Source organism: Ammodytes marinus (genome assembly GCF_949987685.1).
Source record: "Ammodytes marinus genome assembly, chromosome: 1".
In the NCBI taxonomy this organism is placed as follows: Eukaryota; Metazoa; Chordata; class Actinopteri; order Uranoscopiformes; family Ammodytidae; genus Ammodytes; species Ammodytes marinus.
In genome coordinates, this window is record NC_137230.1 from 18,830,038 (window position 1) to 18,850,744 (window position 20,707).

Here is a 20,707-nt window from a genome sequence, read left to right on the forward strand (position 1 = left end):
AGCCTTAGAAATGGATTTCTAGACTAATAGATATCAATGACTTTGTTTCTCATCTGTTCTTGAATTTATTTTGATCGTGGCATCATGTGCTGCTTTTCGAGATCTTTAGTCAACTTCAGTGTCAGACAGGTTCTATTAAGTGCTTTCTAGATTATATAGGTCTGGCAGTAATCAGGCCTCGGTGTGGTCACTAAATTGAACTAACTTTTTCCAAAATGTTAATGATTTATTGGGGGGGAGGGGGAATTACTTTTTCACGTAGGGCCAGGTAAGTTTGGATAGATTTGTACACTTAATAAATGAAATCATCATTTAAAAAACGGCATTTTGTATTTACTCATGTAATCTTTAATTCAAATTCAAATGTTTTGATGATCTGAAACATTTAAGTGTGAAAAATGTGAAAAAATATTAGAAATCAGGAAGGGGGCAAATACTTTTTCACAGCACTGTATATACAATCATATGAAAAAGTTTGGGAACCCCTCTCAGCCGGCATTATAATTGACTCTGCTTTCACAAAAAAAATATAAAAGTGGTATGTCTTTAATTTACCAGGAACAGCTAAGTACTGGGATGTTTTCCAAACAAAGATTTTTTGAAAAGCAGTATTTGGTTGTATGAAATAAAATAAAATGTGAAAAACTGGCTGTGCAAAAATATGGGTACCCTTGTGGTTATGTTGATTTTAATGCCTGTAACATCATGTAAAACTGATGAATTTAAACACAAAGTTGGTTGGATTATGTTGTTAAGCCTTGAACCTCAGAAATGTCTGTTTAATCATGAGAAAATTTATTTTAGGTGCCTAAATGCAAGTTGCACTTCTCTTTGACTCTCTGCTGAAGTGAGACAGAATGGGATCATCAAAACTGCTCCCAAAAGATCTTAAAAACAAAGATTATTCATTATCATGGTTTAGGGGAAGGCTACAAGAAGCTTTCCCAAAGGTTTCAATTGTCAATTTCTACTTTAAGGAACGTTGTCAGGGAATGGAAGGACACAGGCACAGTTGCAGTTAAACCCAGGTCTAGCAGACCAAGAAAAGTACAAGAGCGGCATATGCGGCGGATTGTGAGAATGGTTGCACACAACCCAAAGATCACCTCCAAAGACCTGCAAGAACATCTGGCTGCAGATTGTGTATCTGTACATGGTTCAACAAAGCAGTGCAATAATGCCGGCTGAGAGGGGTTCCCAAACTTTTTCATATGACTGTATGTAGACTAATGAATCAAAGTTGTAGCCTACTTGGTTCATGTGTAGAGCATATTTATATATATTTTAAATATAGGCCTACTGCAAATAATTATTCTTTTCTTAAAATATATATGGAAAATAGTAAGAAATGGCGTCACAATTACGTTGAGCCCAAAAAAACACCATTACAATGCTTTGTTTTGTTTTAACAGTTCAAACCTCAGAAATGACAAAATTCCGCAGCATATAATAGAGAAGCTGTTAATGCCTTTGGTTGTTAGTAGTTCAAATATTATTTGAAAAGGAAAATAGCTCCTAATTATTCCATTATTTATATCAGTCAATCACATATGTCAGCTGTACCATCAATCTTCATGCATTAGTAGGCTACTAGAATGAATGTACATTCCATGGCTGCTGCATGATTAGTATATAGTATTCATTTACATTTCTTTGGCTGAACTGACCATGTTAAAGTCCCATTAATTACACAACAGGGCCCAAATATTTAATAAAGCTGAATCCACCTTAAGGCATCATGTTAGCCGATATCCTGCAGTTTTACAACAGCCCTTAATAATATAGTTAACATTAAGGACGGCTCTGTTCTATTCATGTCCCATTCAGCCATGACAGTGAGAAAACAAGGAATGCCAGGACAATTAGCAAGTAAATGCAGGCATTGTTCATAACATTAGTTTTAACCAAGGTGTTCTTTGGAGCACAAAAAGGGCAGCTGCAGCCTTGATTATGGCCTTTATAATTGCAAAAACACAATCATGTAAAAACAGTGAAGCTTATACTCACAAACCAATTACTTTAACAAAAATAAAACCATTAAGCAGGAGAAGAAATGTGCCTGAAGGAAAAACTTGAGTTCATGAATTCCCTTAGCTTTTTTTTCCTTTTTTAATATGTTGTTGTATATATAGATGGTTCATCCATACACCAACCAAAAGCTTGAGACCTTCACGATAAGTCCAATTGTACATGCTTCAATGATGTATTCAATTGTACTTTCAGTGCTCAAAAACACATGTCCTGTAGCCATACTGAACACCAAGAGCATTCTCTTTTTTTCCTGAAATCAATAATGTTTCCGAGATGCCCACTGACCCACTCTGTAACCAGATGCGTGACAACCAGCCATTACAGAAGTCGCTTGCAAAGTAACAAAGTTACAGCTGATTTCATTTTAAATAGTCTTCAATTTAAAAAAATTTGCAGTCTGATACAGAAGGCTAGGAGACCTGAACAATATGAAAGTGCTAGTCATTAATTTACAGAGATCAGGCATCACATAGTGCTATGACGTATCCAATATGCTACATATGAATACAGCTGTTAACACCTTACAAACACCTCTGGTTGTTTTTCAAGGCTCCTTGAAAAGTCAATAACCTTGGCTTGTATGTACATAAACATGAGAGTGTGTTTATGCAGAAAAATAACGTAGATATCACCACTACCAGAGGTATAATCATATTACGGCCAATTGGCCACAACAGTGATAATGAAATATTAAGTCCCATTATCAATTTCTAACTGTTAATCCCCCAATTTTATTTAAGTGGGAAAAAAAACAAAAGAGTTGCCGTCATGGTATCCCCTCCACACTGGGCTCCAGAAGACAACGTTGTTCGGAGCTTCTTCTCTTGCATCGTGCTCAAGTTCTTGGTTTGTTTTCCCCAGCCATTGGTTGCATTTTGGTTGCTTTCCCAACATCTTCTGGTGCTTTTCCCCCCATTTGACAGATTTTGAAGAATGACTGAGAAGAACCAGTTCTGGAACCACTACTTAAGGGAACAACACAAGCTTTTTTTTCACTTCACTACAATCAGTCACAGAGTAATAAAAAGTAGAACGGATGACTCAATTCATTCCTGGAGCAGTGCCTCCAAAGTTGAAAGTAGATGGCACCACTGGCGCTGTGAAACTGTACCCGCCTTGTTTCTCGATCATCTTGGATTCTGTAATTGGATCAAACAAAAAGCAACAGCACTTAAAATAAAATACAAACTAGAGAAGGAAGTGGTTTCCTGGAGGTTTTCTGCTAATTTACTACACAGCTGGTGGTACACCACCCCCTTAGAGTTGGCCATTTTAACCATCAGGAAATCATTTTATAAACAAGGATATTAAAAGAAAAATAAATCCCTGCTTTATTGTCAACAGGAACATAATTTCAGGAGAGACCAGGGTTGTAAAATATACTCCCCAACATGAATTCGCCTTGTTCCTCTTGCAAACCGTTCTGCTGCTCTCAGCTCAGGTGAAGAAGGCCTTAAGGCCAGGACACACCGGCCCGATAATCGCCGTCGTAGAGTTTCGAGGGGACGGAGAGACGAATCTGTTTGGTGTGTGCAGTGAAATCGGTCGTAGTTGATGTCGTCGGGCTTCTTTTGGACAGTCTTTCAGTTTGAGCAATTTGATTTGTGGAGGGCTAGCGAATCAGTGAAGCCCGGAAGTGAGGCGGGTAGCACAAACAGCTAACAACAGTTAGCCATCGTTTTAATGTGTTTGTTTGTTTGTTTCGTTCAGCGAGTACTCACATGCATCAACCCTTGTTGACTGCTCGACACCATGCTCGACACTCTTTGCTAAAAATGGTGCTCTTTATGGTCCATAAATATAAATACGTATTTCTATGGTCTAGAGAGCCGTCCCATCATTTCCGGCTTCCGTATTTTTTCGGGCCACAATACAGATTAGCGGCGCCTGCTGTTATGGAGACATTACGTCCCGCGCAAGCGCAGAGCGTACGGAAAGGCAACAGTCGGTTTGGTGCGTTATTTGCACTTTTTCGGCCACGACGGGAAGACTGGAACTCCCTGAATCGGCAGTCACTATTTTCGGGTAGTCGGACTGGTGTGTCCTGGCCTTTATGGATTTAGCAATCAAGACATTTAAAATGCACCAGCTTCGTTAACCACCACCCAGTGTGATCAACACTTGTTTGGGCCTTTTATGGCTTTATTATTAGTCAACAAAACGAGAGAACCACAGAGAGAACAGGGGAAGCTGTGCTTCATAGTCAACCCCCATACCCCAAGACCACTTTGACTCCCAACCATTAGAGGCAGGGCACTCAACTCTTTAGGCATTTGATTATTGAACACTTTATTTTCCTTTAATGATTTTATCTTCCTAAATTCCATGTTTTTCTGTCTCTAAAGAAAAAGATACTGGACTGTTGTGTTCATTAGTGAAGGCCTTAAATATTTTACAACTTGATTTTCCAGGTAAATGTGTAAGTGTAAAAAGGCATAAATAATAATAACAATAATTGTTTTAAATGGAAAACATATCAATGACAAAACGAAGCAGGAAATTGCATATAAAATGAATTTTGCTTTATTGTCCCAAAGTGATTGCAGCATCAGAGTTTAATTGCTACATGTAGGGACTTGTCTCAGCTGGTGCTCACCATGTGCTGCCCGTCTCTGGTCTGCAAGTGTGCCAATGTCCTGAAGGTGTTTGCCCTGGTCCTCGTCTAGGGCCTGCGTTAGGGCCTGGTACCATGTTGGGTCACGGGTCTGGATATCTGAAATCCCAGCAAAGGAGATATGAGTGATGGATGGACAGATTTGTTTCACTAAACCAGTTCCTGTGGCTGCGTTCCAATCCCCATACCTTCTGCTATTTAGTATGATAGAAAAAAAGATTTAGAATGTGCCAAATTCTTGTGGTCAGATTTAGTATGCTTAAAAATAATAATATTAGTGTTGAAATCAGCATGCTATTTGGGGCGATTCTGACCCACAATCCCATGTGCAGCGGAAGTGACGACACATCGACGGAGCCTCAGTATGAAAACAACCGGGGGTGCAACGGATATAAAAGCAAGAGGCAAAAATCAAGTAAAAGTATATCCCAGTTGTAGCATAACTGCATGCTAACTAGAGATTCTCGTTATGGGTCAGATGTAGTATTTAGAATAGAAAAAAAAGATAAGGAGTATGCAATTTGGAAAGCAGGGAATGGTCTCAGTCAACAGCTGTCCGTGTCTTACTCTGTAGTATGGCTTTGAAGATCTGATATTCGTCCACTATGTTGTCCTCGTCATCTACAGCAGTAGTGTAGCCCTCCAGTGCCGTCTCTTCAGCGTCGTCCTCCTCCCAGTCCTCATCGTCCCCGTCCTCTCCCGCCTGCTTGGCCAGCATCTCTAGATACTCCTGGCCCTCCTCGTCGATGTCATCCTCGTCACTGCCCAGCTCGGCTACATTCATTCAGAGAGAGAGTTTAGGGGAAAACGCCTTTCAACATCACTTTGTTCACAGTCACACCTTGGCCAATGGAAAAACACTCAATGCAGCAAACACTTCTGCCTTACCGTTGTCATCCTCTTCCTCCCCATCCTCATCGTCGTCATCCTCGTCGTTCTCGTGCTCTGCTCGACAGGCGTACGCTCTCTTCAGCCCGTTGAACAGCAGGATGGCGGCTGGAAGCAGCTGGCCGGCCACCGCGTTGATGGCCACAGGCCTGTGCTCGAGGTCAATGAGAGCACAGAGACCCAGGATGCACATTTTCCTGTCGTGGAGGCTGTGGGGGGAACAAAGAACGTTAATACCAGCTCTGAAATGACTCATTGTGTTAAGTGGCTGCAGGTCATACTAAGTAAACAATTAAAAAAATACAGTTTCGGACTCTAGACGTTTATTTTGAGATGACGTCATCCCCGAGGATCAGCTATACTGTAGTGCTGATTTGCACTGTTAAGATACTCATTAAAACCCTTACCCAAGGAAGCAGTCGACATCTTTGAGCCACTGGGTGATGAAGTGGTTAGTGATGGGCTCTGTGTTGTTTGGGAAGCGGAGGTTCTCCAAAGTGTTGAGTAGAAGAGGGGGGCTGTAGTAAAGACCGGCAATGGCCACCTGCAGGCACATCGTCCTTAGTTCGCTGGTCTTCACCTCCCGTGTCAAACGCTCCAAAGCAGCGGCCACAAACAAGGGCACAACCTGCAACAACAGCCACGTTCAAGGGTGTTCAATGGAGAAAAAGTGTCTATTACAAAATAGTGGACTATAGCTGTATCTCTGCAGCTCACCAGTTTAAAGTGTAAATGTGTTGGGATACTGACCTGGTCAATGCCACGACCTTTGCACTGCAGAATGACCACCTCCAGTAGTTTGGCTGCATGGCACTCAGGATCCTCGCCTGGGTCCCCCGTCAGGACCTGTGGCAAGCAACACGTTGAGGTAAAACTCCCAAACACAACAAACAAACGCTTTCTTTACCATCACACATTATCAACTGCACCACATTACCTTCTTGCACATGCTATAGATCATCTCCAGGTATTTGGTGTCGGATAGCAGAGTATCCGTGTCGACTGTGACATAGTTGTGAAGAAGAGGCATCATATCTGAAACAGAAGGACACGTTTACTCTTCACACAGCCGAATGAACAGCAAAAAACAAATCCACAACCTTTCTCAGTCTCAAGTGCTTTTATTTATTTTACAGTGTAAGATCGTTACACATCACATCATTTGAGTGCGAGAACGGCATGTTTAGCCAAGTTAACCTACCTGTGAAGTAGTCAAATCCATCCTGCTGGAAGACTTCATACACCAGTGGAAGAAGCTGCCACATCTGTGGCGACACCTGCTGGCAGGTCAGGCTGTGAGCCAATGACAGGATCTCCTCGTAAAACTCTGGGAACAGAAAAAAAAGAGAAGGAACGAGGTGAGTCATCAGAGGTAAACGTAGAGACTGTTTAGTATCAGTAGGTCACCTTAGGCAGACAAACATTGACATGCAGGTGGAATGTGGAAGGACCAGTGGGGCTTACCCAGTACATGTTGCTGCAGCACAGTGCCAATCACCTGCAGACAGATGCCCTCCAGCTGCTGGGTGATCTGAAACAGGACGGGTTAAAGGCAATGAGGATTTAGTCAATAGAAAACAAATCCAGTCATGATGAAAGATGTGTTTCATTCATTTCAACAGCGTGTTCCTAATACAACAAATATTGGGGTGTATCATCCAATGAACCTTAACTACCGAGTTGTTATGCAATCAAAAATCCTCAGTGTAAAACAAGGCTTGGTCAAATATAATGGCTCCTGAGGCTTAAAGCACCGGCCGCCCGATGTTTGGGCAGACATGGTGGCTGCTTTCCCGTGGCACTATTTCTGGCGCAGGCCTCAGCCTCTGAGTCATTTTGAACTTGGTGAGAACAGAGCGTGTTCCCAGGAGTTGGTGGGTGGCTGAAGTGTGTTGGCAGGAAAACGTTACAGCAGACTAGAGCTGCTTTTGCAGAATAAGTGGCACTGAGATGAGTGATTAACCAGGAGAAAGAATATATGTGTGTGTGTGTGTGTGTGCGTGCGTGCATGCGTGTAAAAAAAGTTTAGTGGCTATTTCGCTAACCTCTTTGTGGTCCTCCACAACACTTAACAATGTGTCAATAGTGTTGAGGATTCCCATAGCAGTCACAGCCTTGTCATCTCCTCCTTCCTCATCAGGCCCCGTCTGAATCACCTGGTTGAACGTCATTGCCTGTCAAAGAGCAAACAAAGACACCATTATCATCCTGTCCGAGGACTTTTTTCCTTTCCGATACATTTCACCACGAGGCGGTAAGGCTGACATATTGCTTATTCCTGCATTATTAAATAAGAAAATAAATTGGGATTCGTAGCCTTCTCTTAAATGCAATAGAGGGTGTGCGTGAAATCATACACCGAGTTCCAGACAGTTACTTTTGAGAGGCACATTCAGCATCTGCCATCAGTGCATTCACATGGCAAAAGAAAATGGAAAACTTCTACAGCAACACACTTAACGTTTGACAGCTAAAAAGAAATTTGGCGAGATCATTCTAATCCTGCTACTTTATCTTAGACATGGAGCTCCTATTATGGTAAGGCACATTACAATTATTGTGGAAAATCTTTTTACCTTAAATATTTGGAGGACTGGTTTAATCATTTTATTGGGATCACATGTTTGCAGTCTTGAGGGGAGGTCATTTTTCTACCCAGTAATGGTGAAGCGGATGGCCTCATGCTAAATGACATCAACACGTTGCCTCTTTACCGGTTGCACTTACCAAGTGCTGAGTCATCTCCACTGCGATTGGAGTGACCTCCTCACTGTATTCACAGATCATCTTCTGGATGACGTTGGTGAGGTCATCGTTCTCCGTCTCCCTGACTATTTGCAGCAGGGCCTGCATCACAGGCCGGATGAAGGGGACAATGTATTCTTTGGCTAAAAGAATAAAAAGCGCACAAGTTAATATCAAATCTAATAAATCTTAATATTTGATTTATTTTATTCAATTAACATTGATTTTATTTTATTTTTAAATAACTTGCACTGCAGCCAATGACTTTACTTGCTCACCTTTCTCCTGGTTGCTGATTAGAACCTGCAGTGCGATGGCAGCTTCCACCTTAACAGGCATCTCGTTGTCATTGATTAGACAAAGGCGGGTCAGCTCTAGAGCCGTCTGCAGGTTCTGGTCACTTTTGAATTTGACCTCACAGAAGTAATGCAGCACCCAGCAGGCCTATGGAGAAGAAAACCAAGGGGAAGTATAAACATTTAAATAATAAATAATAAAAAAAAAACACTGCACAAAGTGGCTTTGAATGAACACAGGCATGTCATATTTTCAGTCATGTCAACACCTGAGTTTATCAGTTTGGCAATGATCACTTACTCTGGCTCTCATGTAGCCCAGTTCACTGCGAAAGAGGGGGAAGACATGATTCTGCAGCATGAACTCCATCTGGTCCTTATAAACCTTTTTCTGTGTGGAAAAAGAAATAAAACACAAGTTTAACGAGGCAGGCAGTCAAAGCACAATTTACACTTGCATCTTGAAAAATCCATCTACGGCTTGTTTCATATATTCTCAAAAAGTACGAGTGATTCAAGCTAAATTGGTTAATGACATTTCCACTGTTATCAGCACTTAAATATTTGGTCAGCAGCTACGACATCTAAAAAGCCGAGAGCTTTTTACCTTAAGCAGGATTTCAGCCAAAGAGCCGATCATGTGGAGAGCACCGTCCTTTTTCCTGGGGTCAGAGGCGGGTTCCGTGAGAATCTGGTAGCAGAAGCCCATAGTCTTTTGCAGCACCTAAACAGAACCAGAACATGACACTGGATTATTATTTAGGCCTCATTAAACATGAGTTGTTGGAACAGGGGCAGAATCTGTTCAAACTCACCTCTTTCCTCTTGTTGCAGGCTGTGAACAGGAGGGTCTGGGCTGCTGTTGTTGGAGAGATGAAGTCCTCAAATACGTCTAAAAGAGGACAGCAAAACAAATCGCATAAATAGGCAGGTCATCACTGATTCACAGGAATCCTTTAGCATCGGCATGCTCTGCTTACCAAACTTCATGCGGATGTACTCGTACGGATCCTCCTGCCACAGTTCCTCATCGCTGTCTGTGTAACACATGAGGGGGAAAACCACATCCTGAATGATCCCCTGAAAAACAAAAGACAGAAAGTTACAATCCAAGCAGCAGTATTAACACAATGGATGCCAGGCACTCGACTAGTACTACAAACATCCCGATAAACAACGGTTCTGAGCTACCACTGCAGGGTTGTTGAACCCGATGACGCATTTTAAACTGTAATAAAACTGTGTGACTAAGTATAGGAATTCACTTTCACATCTTATTGCTTCTGTCATCTGTTGGCTTAACCCATATGGTTTGGCAGTGCTTAGTAAGTCCATCAAAACAAATGTAGTTTCATGATGGTGTTACTTGTTGTATACAGAGCTATAAAAACAAATGTTTACTGAATATTCAAACTTGTTGCATATATACCTGGATGTGTGGCTTGAGGTTTCTCCACGTCAGAGCATGTGCTATGCCCTGGTTGATGTAGTTGAGTGTCTGTTGGAGCACTCTGGGAGCCACGTATTGCTTTTCCTTGTACTGATATAAGACTTTCAGCAGCACCTAGTTGACAAACATACAAAGAGACCTCTTACATTTGCGATTTGCACAACATATCACACAATTAAGTCCGAATGGAGAGTGGCTGCTTATTTAACGCCCTATGAGGTTCTTACCTGCTGAGCAGGAACGGCATATTCCTTGAGGAAAAGTTCGGCAAACTCTGTGTACTCTTTGGTTGTGTTGCCTGGGCTTCCGTACCTGGACAAAAGGTTTAATAGAGTGAATGTTGTTGTGAAACATGTTTGTGGGATTTATTTTAAAAGAAAAGTTGAGGGAATGATTATTGGATGTTTTACCTCTCAAACAGCCGAGCCAAGATGTGAAGGGCCCACTTCTTACACTTCCACCATGGCAGCTCGGGCCGCTCATCCTCGTCAACCTGCATCGTCTCCTGCACAGGCCAAGGACAACGTTGGCACATTAAGCTTGTGGGGAACTTAAAAACATCACACATCTCCAAAACCAAGTCATTGGCAACAGTCCTGCAGTGTGAAGTATTTTTTATCTCCTTACCGGAGGCACGTCTCTATCCACTACTGTCTTCAGTATCTCCATCCACTCTGTCAGGTTCTGTCTGTTGATGAGTTCCAGGGGGAGGTTGTACTGCAGAGATGAGCAAAAAGAAAATATATATATTTAGATAAGGCCATGTAAAAAGGGATCATTGTATAGTTAATAAAATGACTGACTTCAATGAACAGTTAACAAAGTTATTTTCAACACCAGTCGGTTATAAACGTTAAGTGTTTTAAAAGAGGAAGTGAAGTCAAAATGGCAATAAAACATTAAACCAGTTCTTGTTCTTTCTTAACCACTAGCTACAGAGAAGGTATTGGGTACTGTGACATTACCTGGAAGAGGGCGTAGAGGATTTTGAAGATCTGTTTCTGTATAAGGACAGAGTCACTGGAGGGGTCAGGGAGCAGCTGGATGAAGCGTTCCTTCATCATGGGCATGAAGATGTGCATGGCAGCGACCAGAGGCTGGCGCTCTTCTGGTTTCTTATATCTGTTTCACACACACAAATAACATCAGCCTCAAGCACAACGTTAACACCATGTCATGTGTGATAATACTAGGAGTGTCCTCAACTAAAAATTTACATAATCGATAAGAAATTACTTTATGCGATTTGTCCACAATATAGAATTTTGATTGAGAATGGCGACTTACTCATAGTTTTTGACGAGCTGGTAAAGACAGAGCAAGATGCCCAGCCACCCTGCACTGTTGTCTGACTGCAGGTAGAAGCCGATCTTGTCCACGATGGTCGTCCACTTGGCGGGGTAGTCGTGCTTGATCATGTGGTGGATACATGTTGTCAACTGGACCCTAAGAAAGAAAAAAAAAAAGTTCAAAGCGGGCAGTTTTACCTGGTCAATATGTAAAGTGACAGTACACTGAGCCCCTTTTACACAGCCAGTGAAAGCCGGCAATATGCCGGAATTTCGGCCCTCCGCCCTGCTGTATGAATGCGACCATTGTGGAACGAGGGAAGAAAGGTGCGAGAGATTGTTCCGGGAATTTTACTACCTCGGGGGGGTAGTAAGATTGCCGAAACAATCAGTTCCGCCTCTGTATAAATGCGGCCAGCTTCTTGTTGCGGAACAAGGGGTCGTTGACGTTCCATAGCCTACATTCTAAACATGCGACCATGTTAGCAGTTGAAGGACATGTGTTTAACATTAATCACGGCGGCCTGATGTCCTGTAAAAATCACCAAATAAAAGGAACGGCGTATAATCTAGCTGGTCATAAGGTCCGCTGCTCAATCCAAACCCCCGCGCTTCATTTTGCAGAGTTTGAGTCTATTTCTGCCCAGGGGAAGATGTACAATGGGAAAGCTAGGCTAAGCTAGGCTGCGACCGGATCGCCGCCGCTATTATTATCCTAAGTGTGAGCGTATATTCACACTTTATTTCTGCTTACAGTAACGCGACTTCACACATTGTGTGTATGTCTGATTGGCAGATCTCTTCCCTCACAAAGAGACTCGCTCACAGCCAACCTGTCACTAGGGCTGGCCCGAATTATTCGAATATCCGTTTGTTAAATTAGTATTCAGAGCTCAATTCAGTATTCGGGATATTCTTTTTTTTTTTTTTTTCAAAAAACATTTTAATTTTTTTTGCAAAGGTAGCTCAAACTTCAGTATATTTTGTCAGCAAACAATATTTGGATACACAAGTTATAAAACAATTGTAAAATACAAATTAGACGTTCATTTAAAATATATTATTCAATTATTTGAACTTTGACCTAGTTGGCCGCTGCCCTTTGCGCAACCGGTGATGTAGTAGGCTATGTGATGTTACAAGAGTGAGGCAAACTAAAAGCGGCACCAAGCGCAGGAGGGAGAGAGAGATGGAGGAAGAATAGATTGTGTTCCTAATAACTCTATAGGCTACCACAACATTAGCGCGATTTCGGAAGGAAATGTAATGCTTATGCTTGGCGTAATGCTAACGTTAGCTTAGCTCAGCTGTTTGTTTACATCAGCCATTATCAACCGTGACTTGCTTGCATCATGGGAATAGGCGGTCAATAATGGATATAATATGGACAAAAAAAGACTATCAATATTGGATCTTTGTATGGATTTATAAAATCGACGCAAAGATGCACGTTCCTGGATGAATTGATAAGCTCCTGTATGGGTTACGATGGTGCAGAGGACAGCTGATTTGGAACGAAAAACAGCTGTTGCCTCCACGGGGAAAAAGTAAGGAACTCCAACTTAACTACCGTTCGAAAGTTATTAAAGCATCAACAAACTAAGCAGCTTGCTGTCTCGGCTCACACACTTGGTTTCAGTGAGTACATTGGCATTATTAATGTTGGTTTGATAGTGTGTTTTTCTGGAACGAATATTCGCTCGGAAAAACCAACGAATACTCGAAGCCTGAAAAATGGCATTCGGGCCAGCCCTACCTGTCACACAAACACACACACACACACACAGAGGTGAAGCAGTGAGCAGATTGATTTTGTCAGTTTGGTTAACAGTCCCAGTGATGTTGGACTCAATCAACCGGCACATCGGGGGGACAGTAAAATACGGCCCTCTTACTGCAAGCTCCAGCATTTCTGCTCTCAATTCAGTGGCCAGTGTTGTTGTTGTAAAGCAGCTGACCGGCGCAGCGCTTAATGTTTACGTCACACCTGACGCTGTTTACAAGCACCGCTTTCATTCCGGAACGCTGTGTAAAAGGGGCTACTGATGTAAATAACACAGAAGCAAGCAAAGCCGGCATATTGGAGTGATGTTGTTCCGTCAATATGCCGCAATATCTGTGTAAGAGGGGCTTGAGTGACTGGGTTAAAGACATCTCCGGAGGTCCTCTCACTGTGCTTTGGTTACCTGATGCGCTCTGGGGAGTGGATGATGGCCTCCACTATGTTGTCTCGAATGAACTGCCTGTCCTCCTCTGGGATGTTATTGACAGGAGGATCAATGCCTGTACTGTCTCCGTCGCTCCAGTGCTGGGTTATCATGTTCTTAAGGTAAATCACACCTATACACAGAGGAAGAAAAACACACACACACACACACACGGGTCAGCACTTTGGGGAACTTTCACTTTTTTTTTTTAAATAAATGGTAGGTCCAATAGCTTATTAATCAAACCAAGCAAGCAGCCATTTGCAGGCATTCTGTGTAATGTGCACCTGACCTAAAAGCAAAGTTGAGATTGAGTTAATTTGTTTGCAGGATACAAAACCTTATCAAACTTCAGTTTCAGATGTTATACATAGTGTTTCAGAAATCTGGGTCAAATACAAAAAAACACATGTGTGATTATCATTTTATCGCAGTATTAACCCCATTTATTTCAAGTTTGACAAAAATAATAATAATTCAATACTTTGCCGATAAAAGATTAATGTTTCCAAGGAAAATAATATTTTTTCTAGTTTATCTGATTAACAATGGAGTATAAAGTAACTAAACCAGTAGGTATGTTTTTACATTATGACCGAGTAGAAAAGTGGTGGAGATTTAGAGCCAGCTAAAGCTTAAGCTGCAGAAATGAATTTGTCCATGTGTAGTTCTGAATGTGGCACATGGGTGTCAGCTGGGTTCACATCCACAACGTGTGGGCCCCAAAGCGCAGAGCTCTGTGGCGGGCAGGGAGAGGCATCTGAGGGGAGCGGAGGAGTGAGGGCTGGGAGGCGGACGTCAGACTGCTGACACTAATGTCTACACCGCTGGCGAGGCAATCATAATCCAGCCTATCAATGCTGACCGGGCATTAAACCCCCCCTCTCCTGCTTACGACCACCAAACATCGCCCAATGCAAAGCCACTAGGAACCCGACGTATCAATTATTTCATGGACGGGAGGAAAATAACTTTTTTGAGAATGTCTAGTTGAATGAAATAGCAGCAAGCTTAACAAATGGAAAGTGGCAAATTAAAAAAGGAAAACATTAAATGGACATATGGCTATGGTAAAATACTCTCTTCAGCTGATTTAATTAACTTTTCTATTGCTATTAGCCATTTTCCAAAATTACACAAAAGCCTTATAATTCCTGGCCAGGGTTAATCATCCAAAATGATCTTAGTGTCTGTAAAAAAAAATCAAAAAAAATCACAGCAACAGGTTAATTTTTGTGTAAGTGTAATTTTTGTAATGACTTCAACCAAAATAATACGATTGTATTTACTTAATACTATTCTGTTGGCAGGAAAATATAAGAGGGGTATCAAAAACTCACAACATACTGAAAACTCTGCCAATTACAACTAATTAATGTATGCATGTCATTTAAAAGCAGTTTTTTTTTTATGTAGGGCTGCCTATCAGATAAGTCGGGTAGTAGCTAAATGAATAACAATGACACATTAAGGTGATAAAAAAAACTGAGAATATCTATGTTTGACATCGTCCCTTGCAATTGTATTATAATAGTATAGAGTCCAAAGGGGCGGCTCCTCCTCTCTTCTGTTCTAAACAGTGTAACACTTTTTTCCTACAGCTGGAAAAGTAATTTATTGCACCATAGCACAGCCCCATAACAGCTCAATTTGCCAATGGAGCTATGAATACTTTGGGAGGTGAACACACAATAACTCAGATCCCATCGATGTGGTTTGTGCAACAACTTAGGTCAAGATTTTAACTCTGAACATTGACCCCCCCACCCCTGCATACATACACTACCACTGACACCTTCCCCAACCAAGAAGCATTCGAGGAAAGCACAACAAGCTATATTTAACCAACTCCACGTGTCCACTGCTCTTCAGTGTTCCATTTTAGCCTCACAAAAACACAAGTGTGAATCATGTATCATCCCTAAATTGGCTTATTTAAACAATTATATAAGTGACCTGTTAAAATCTGGGTTGAGAAAGAAGATCTGGTCCATTCGTCATATAGTGCAAACTCACACAATTGGATTCAGATGCAGGATAAAGTGGTCTACTAAACAGTGGCAGGGGTATTATGGTTAGTAACCTTTTGTGGCCAGAATAGATGAAGGGAGAGGAGCGGCATGGACTGTTTTGTAACATAATTTTAAAATAAACACCACAGATCAGCAACACTGACATTTTTCTCATCCAACTCTTATTAGACAAATCCGTAGACTAAAGATGTGCTGATTATTTTCTTGCTATTTTTAAAGAACATTTAACATGAATAAATAAATCTACTTTTACACAAACATATTTTGCCAACTGTAGAACTAGACTCACCTGCTTGCCTGACAGGCAAATCCAGCTGGTCAGACATGGTGACACGCAGCAGAGTGGACACAAAGTTTACCTGGGTGTGACCCTGCGAATCAGAATTGGAAACAGCTGAAAGAATGACACTGAAACAACATTTGGAATTTCCCATTTATCACTTCCAATTTGTATGAAGTAGGTTTCATACTAAAACGTGAAACCTACTTCCAGATGTTAATAATGTTTTAATCTAATGTGCTGTTGGGAGAGGACTGTGGCTTTGAGGAATTTGGCACAAATTAGAACTTTTATAAGTGATAAATTACGAGATGACCAATTGAATTACCAGATGTTTGCATCTGAATGGTCAGTTACTAATAAATACACGGCTTCCAAGTGGGTAAGCAGAGCATCACCACAAACACTATGTCCTTAATATGAGCTTTCAATCACAATGTAGCTCAAATGTGTCAACACATTTTAAAGGTCATCCAATGCATTTAAGCTTTTTGTCAAGCCGCAGTCGATATTTACCTGGCCATTTTCCATGTCAAACAAATTCTGAGTTTATGACTAAGCAAAGCACTGCATTTAGAAACAATGCACACCAGCAGACTCACTCCATCCTCCTACAGAAGACATGATTTTTAGTTATATGAGCATTGAGCAACTCGAATAACTCCAGCCAGCATCTGTGTAGAAACACTCTCCTGGCGATGCCATTCACCATTCAAGTGAGCCATCACTATCAATGCATGTGTGGGTGCAAAATAGAACTAAATACTTTACACTGCCAAAAATAAACATCAAGGAAGTATTACTTGATTGGGGCCAAACATACTGAACATATGTGCTATAAATGGGTCATTATTGCTTGAATATGAGAATCACAACATAGGCCTTGTTATGTGATAACTGTCATCCATTTCAATTTGACTGTCAGTTGTTTACAGGAGCACACATGTAAAAGAAACGTTGGAGTTTAATCTTGGCATCATGATTTGACTCACCAATGCCAACTGTCTCACATACAGACAAACTGGGTTTCAGAACAATTTAAGGCCTCAGCCCTGCATGCTTTTAATCTCCATAACCAATACAAAGGGATCAAGTAGATACATCGGTGAGCTTTAAGCGTTTTCTGGGAGAGCAGAGAAGCATATAATGACTTGAAGGCTTCACGTTGTTTTATGTAGGACACTGTCCAGATTTACAAGCCATTTATTTTGCCTCTAGCAATTTAAATGTGAAGCAAGGCAGAATGGCACAAAATGAAGCCTCGAGCTATAGTTATCCCGATATCCAGTTCAATATCAATGTTGGTCATTTAATTTCCCTCTGGTACAGTTTGTATACTTTTGTTGGTGGACGGAGGGGTTTTAAAAATTCAAAAGTTTAAATATTAGCATGATGATTAAAAGTTGAGGAAAAACATAAGGGTGAGGTGAAAGGGTAACACTTTTAACTGCTGCTCCAACCAAAAGTGTTGCTAACTCAGTTAACATTAGCTCACATGGAGTTTGGCTAACGCAGAAACACTATTTTATTAAATGTTCTAAAAAAGTAGCTACAAACTAACCGACCGGGTATTAAACCTGGTCATGACAAACAGCAGCTAAAAAGTCGTCTATTGTAAACCTTAACTCGTCGTTTTAAATAAAATGTCATCACTTCAGGGCTTGTCACAGTGACACGTGAGCAGCAGCCATGTAGCTCATCCAACAAGTAGCTCAGTTAGCTTGCTGCTGTTAGCCACGAAGCTAATCATTAGTAACATGGTCTTTAATACACCAACTAGCACGTGCCCAACACTCACTAAGCTTCATTTGTTGTTTATCACATTGGGCATGTTATCTTTGTTTCGTGTCAGTTCTGCGATTTGACAGAAATAATACTGAAAGAGGGCTAGCCTGGCTAACATTAGCGACACAGCTGGCTCAAGAAGAAGCTAACGTTGACGTTGGTTACTGGCACGCGAGTGGGTCATCGGGATAAAATATATAAAAATATGACTGATTTCAAGCTTATTATTTTACATGTTTGATGTATATGATGGGGTTGGAGCAAGTATGTGTCGAGAAGCGGGATTAAGCTCATGATCTGTGCTGTTATAGGCAGTAGGGCTCCGTCTGCGTGATCACACCATCTTGATGTTATGAGCGGCCGAGGCCCGACTCAAGACCGCGCCACAACCTCCATCACAATTATCCGTAAAAAACCTAAACTTTTACCTCGTTCAGCTGTCTCTCCGCGGCTTCCCGTAGATTGGGATCCATGGTGCCCCGCAGGGCCTCGACCAAAGACTCGGGATCCATTATGAAAACTCTGTTTGCGGCTCGGATTTTTTATATTTCAGAGGTCTATCAGTTCCCAGTCACTGCGCACATGGACGCACGGCTCTCCGGTTACCCGGCGCGAAAGGAAGCAGTGAATGAAGTACCCGGATAGATCAGCGCCAAATTTGTGCAACACGAACATCCGGCGAAGGGTGGGAAGTGGGATTTGTAGTTTAGATAAAAACATCCTCATTATATGTGTGAAAACAACTATTTTTGCTCATTCATTTGGCAGTATTTAGATAGACCTAATCAAATAAATCTTAAGAATTTGCATACTAGCCCCCAAAGTTCTGATAGCTATTATAGGTCCATATGCTTGAAGCAATATGCCTACATGCGAATTGTAGTAGCCTATTTAAAAGAGTAGGCCTTGTTTAAATGATATATTATAAATGATTTCCCTATCATCATAGGCCTAATTCAATAGGCCTAGCCTATAATGTGTTACAAACATTATTGATGTAAACTGACCTTCAACTAGCCTACGTCTGAAAAATATTAGGCTACAGAACATAATAGGGCATAGTTATGTATAATAATTTGTCTGGAGACCTCTGTCATAATTCAGCAGCTTTTATTTTTAATCTTCACGTGACACATGAAAAAAGATGGGCATCTAGTACAGGGACTATAACTCCTCTTCTGTGATTTTGAAAAAGTATGTCCTCAAGCTTAACAGCTGAGCAGTAGAAAGTTTTGTTTACAACTCAGGAAGACACCAAAAGCACCTGAACAATTTGTTTTTCAAGTGATGGAAAGAATTACATAATTTCAGGATTATTTTAAAATATAGGCTATGACCTGTAGGAGGAGAATTATATTTGCATAATCATTTAAATGAACATAATTGATAATTAGCATCTAATATTAAGGCAACCAAGTTCACACATATAGCATGATTCAACAACCATCATAATGTGACAGTTCTTGAATCTTAGTGATTAACATTAAATGTCCAGTTTCCAGAGATGGATTTTGTGCAAGTATGAAATGTTACGAACATGTTCTCCAAAGTGAGTCACTATTTCAGTTCACCTGTTGAGCTTCCTTGGTTGAATGAAACAATTATAGGGATGAGCCTTTCAGGGACTGAATATTCAGTAATCTGTCAGTACATTTGAACAATGTCACATTTTCTAAACAATAACTGCAAGGACGAACCACAGATTTTATTTTTTGTTTTTGTATTATCTAAATCTAAATAGAGCAAAAGTAGCAATACACCGATGTTAAAAAATACTTAGTTAAAATTCTGTTATCAGCAGAATGTTCAGTTCTGTATAGCAAAAGTAAAATCCTCCTCATGCAGCATACATTATTATAATGCATCATTTCATGATAATCATATACATTAACATGTAAAATAAATCAATGATTGGATGTGCCAAAATTTCCTTCAATTAAATAACGACAAAACTGAAGTAATTGTCTTTGGTGCCAAAGATGAACAATTAAAAGTCAGCGCACAGCTTATATCCGTTATGTTAAACCACACCCCAAGCCAGAAATCTTGGTGTTGTCGTAGACTCCGACTTGAATTTCAAGAAACACATTAAATCAATTAATAAATCAGCCTACTACCACCTAAAAAACATATCAAGAATTAAAGGGCTTATATCTCAGCAAGATTTAGAAAAACTTATCCATTTATCTTTAGTAGACTTGACTACTGTAACAGTGTCCTTGCTGGCCTTCCAAAACAATCTATTAGACAGCTTCAGCTAATTCAGAACGCTGCTGCTCGAGTCCTCACTAGGACCAAAAAAGTGGATCACATTACCCCAGTTCTGAAGTCTTTACACTGGCTTCCAGTCACTCAAAGAATTGATTTCAAAATACTGATGTTGGTTTATAAAGCACTAAATGGTTTAGGGCCAAAATACATTACTGATATGCTGATACGTTATGAACCGTCCAGAGCCCTTAGGTCGTCTGGGACAGGTCTACTTACAGTCCCTATAGGACTAAACAAGGAGAAGCAACTTTTAGTTATTATGCACCAAAAATCTGGAACAAACTCCCAGAAAACTTGAGGTCTGCTGCAACTCTCAGTTCTTTTAAATCGAGTCTGAAGACTTTTTTGTTTCCATTTTAACCTGCAATTTTTATTTTATTTGCTTCTTTTATTCGCTTTTAAATGTTTTATAATGTGTTTTATGTATTCTAATCTTGCCCATGTAAAGCACTTTGAGTGGCCTTGTGTCTGAATTGTGCTATATAAATAAACTTGCCTTGCCTTGCCTTGCCTTGCCTTGTAAGATGCATTTTAATGTTGTAACTGATCAAGGTGGATCTAACTGTAATAATAAAAAATAATAATAGCCCAATAAACTATATTTGTATAGCACGTCAAGAAATGCAGCCCATACACATTGACATAGATATTCAATTAACATAACAAATGGACCAAATGCCATGATTAATGGATGAAGTTGGGCATTATTGTCATTAATTATATGACAATAAAGCCCAACTTCATATTTAATTCGATAAAAAATAAAACCCTTTGATGATAATATAGCCTAATAGAAAATAGATAACAAAGTAAAGTCC

The 20,707-nt window shown here is 40.6% G+C and overlaps 1 protein-coding gene across 1 annotated transcript; it reads right to left on the reverse strand.

Moving 5' to 3' along the window:
- Positions 1–1,944: 1,944 nt before the first annotated feature.
- Positions 1,945–18,221, reverse strand: ipo7 (importin 7). The gene is made up of 25 exons (XM_080026861.1): positions 18,047–18,221; positions 15,843–15,924; positions 13,500–13,653; positions 11,312–11,470; positions 10,990–11,146; positions 10,652–10,741; positions 10,435–10,529; positions 10,252–10,336; positions 10,004–10,138; positions 9,555–9,654; positions 9,390–9,466; positions 9,182–9,298; positions 8,876–8,965; positions 8,557–8,722; positions 8,261–8,421; positions 7,579–7,707; positions 6,998–7,064; positions 6,735–6,860; positions 6,471–6,568; positions 6,284–6,379; positions 5,941–6,161; positions 5,534–5,742; positions 5,213–5,419; positions 4,628–4,744; positions 1,945–3,170 (listed from the first exon to the last, which is right to left on the reverse strand). The coding sequence occupies exons 1-25, from the start codon at positions 18,128–18,130 to the stop codon at positions 3,073–3,075; spliced, it is 3,120 nt and encodes a 1,039-aa protein (XP_079882987.1). The 5' UTR covers positions 18,131–18,221; the 3' UTR covers positions 1,945–3,072.
- Between the last annotated feature and the right edge of the window lie 2,486 nt (positions 18,222–20,707).

Bases quoted from the DNA above. Each gene is read 5' to 3' on its own strand.
- ipo7 (XM_080026861.1), bottom strand. From the start codon at position 18,130: ATGGATCCCGAGTCTTTGGTCGAGGCCCTGCGGGGCACCATGGATCCC. The intron at 10,530-10,651 runs GTAAGGAGATAA...TGGCCTGTGCAG, and splicing joins TGGATAGAGACGTGCCTCCG to GAGACGATGCAGGTTGACGA. The intron at 6,162-6,283 runs GTCAGTATCCCA...CTGTTGTTGCAG, and splicing joins AAGGTCGTGGCATTGACCAG to GTTGTGCCCTTGTTTGTGGC.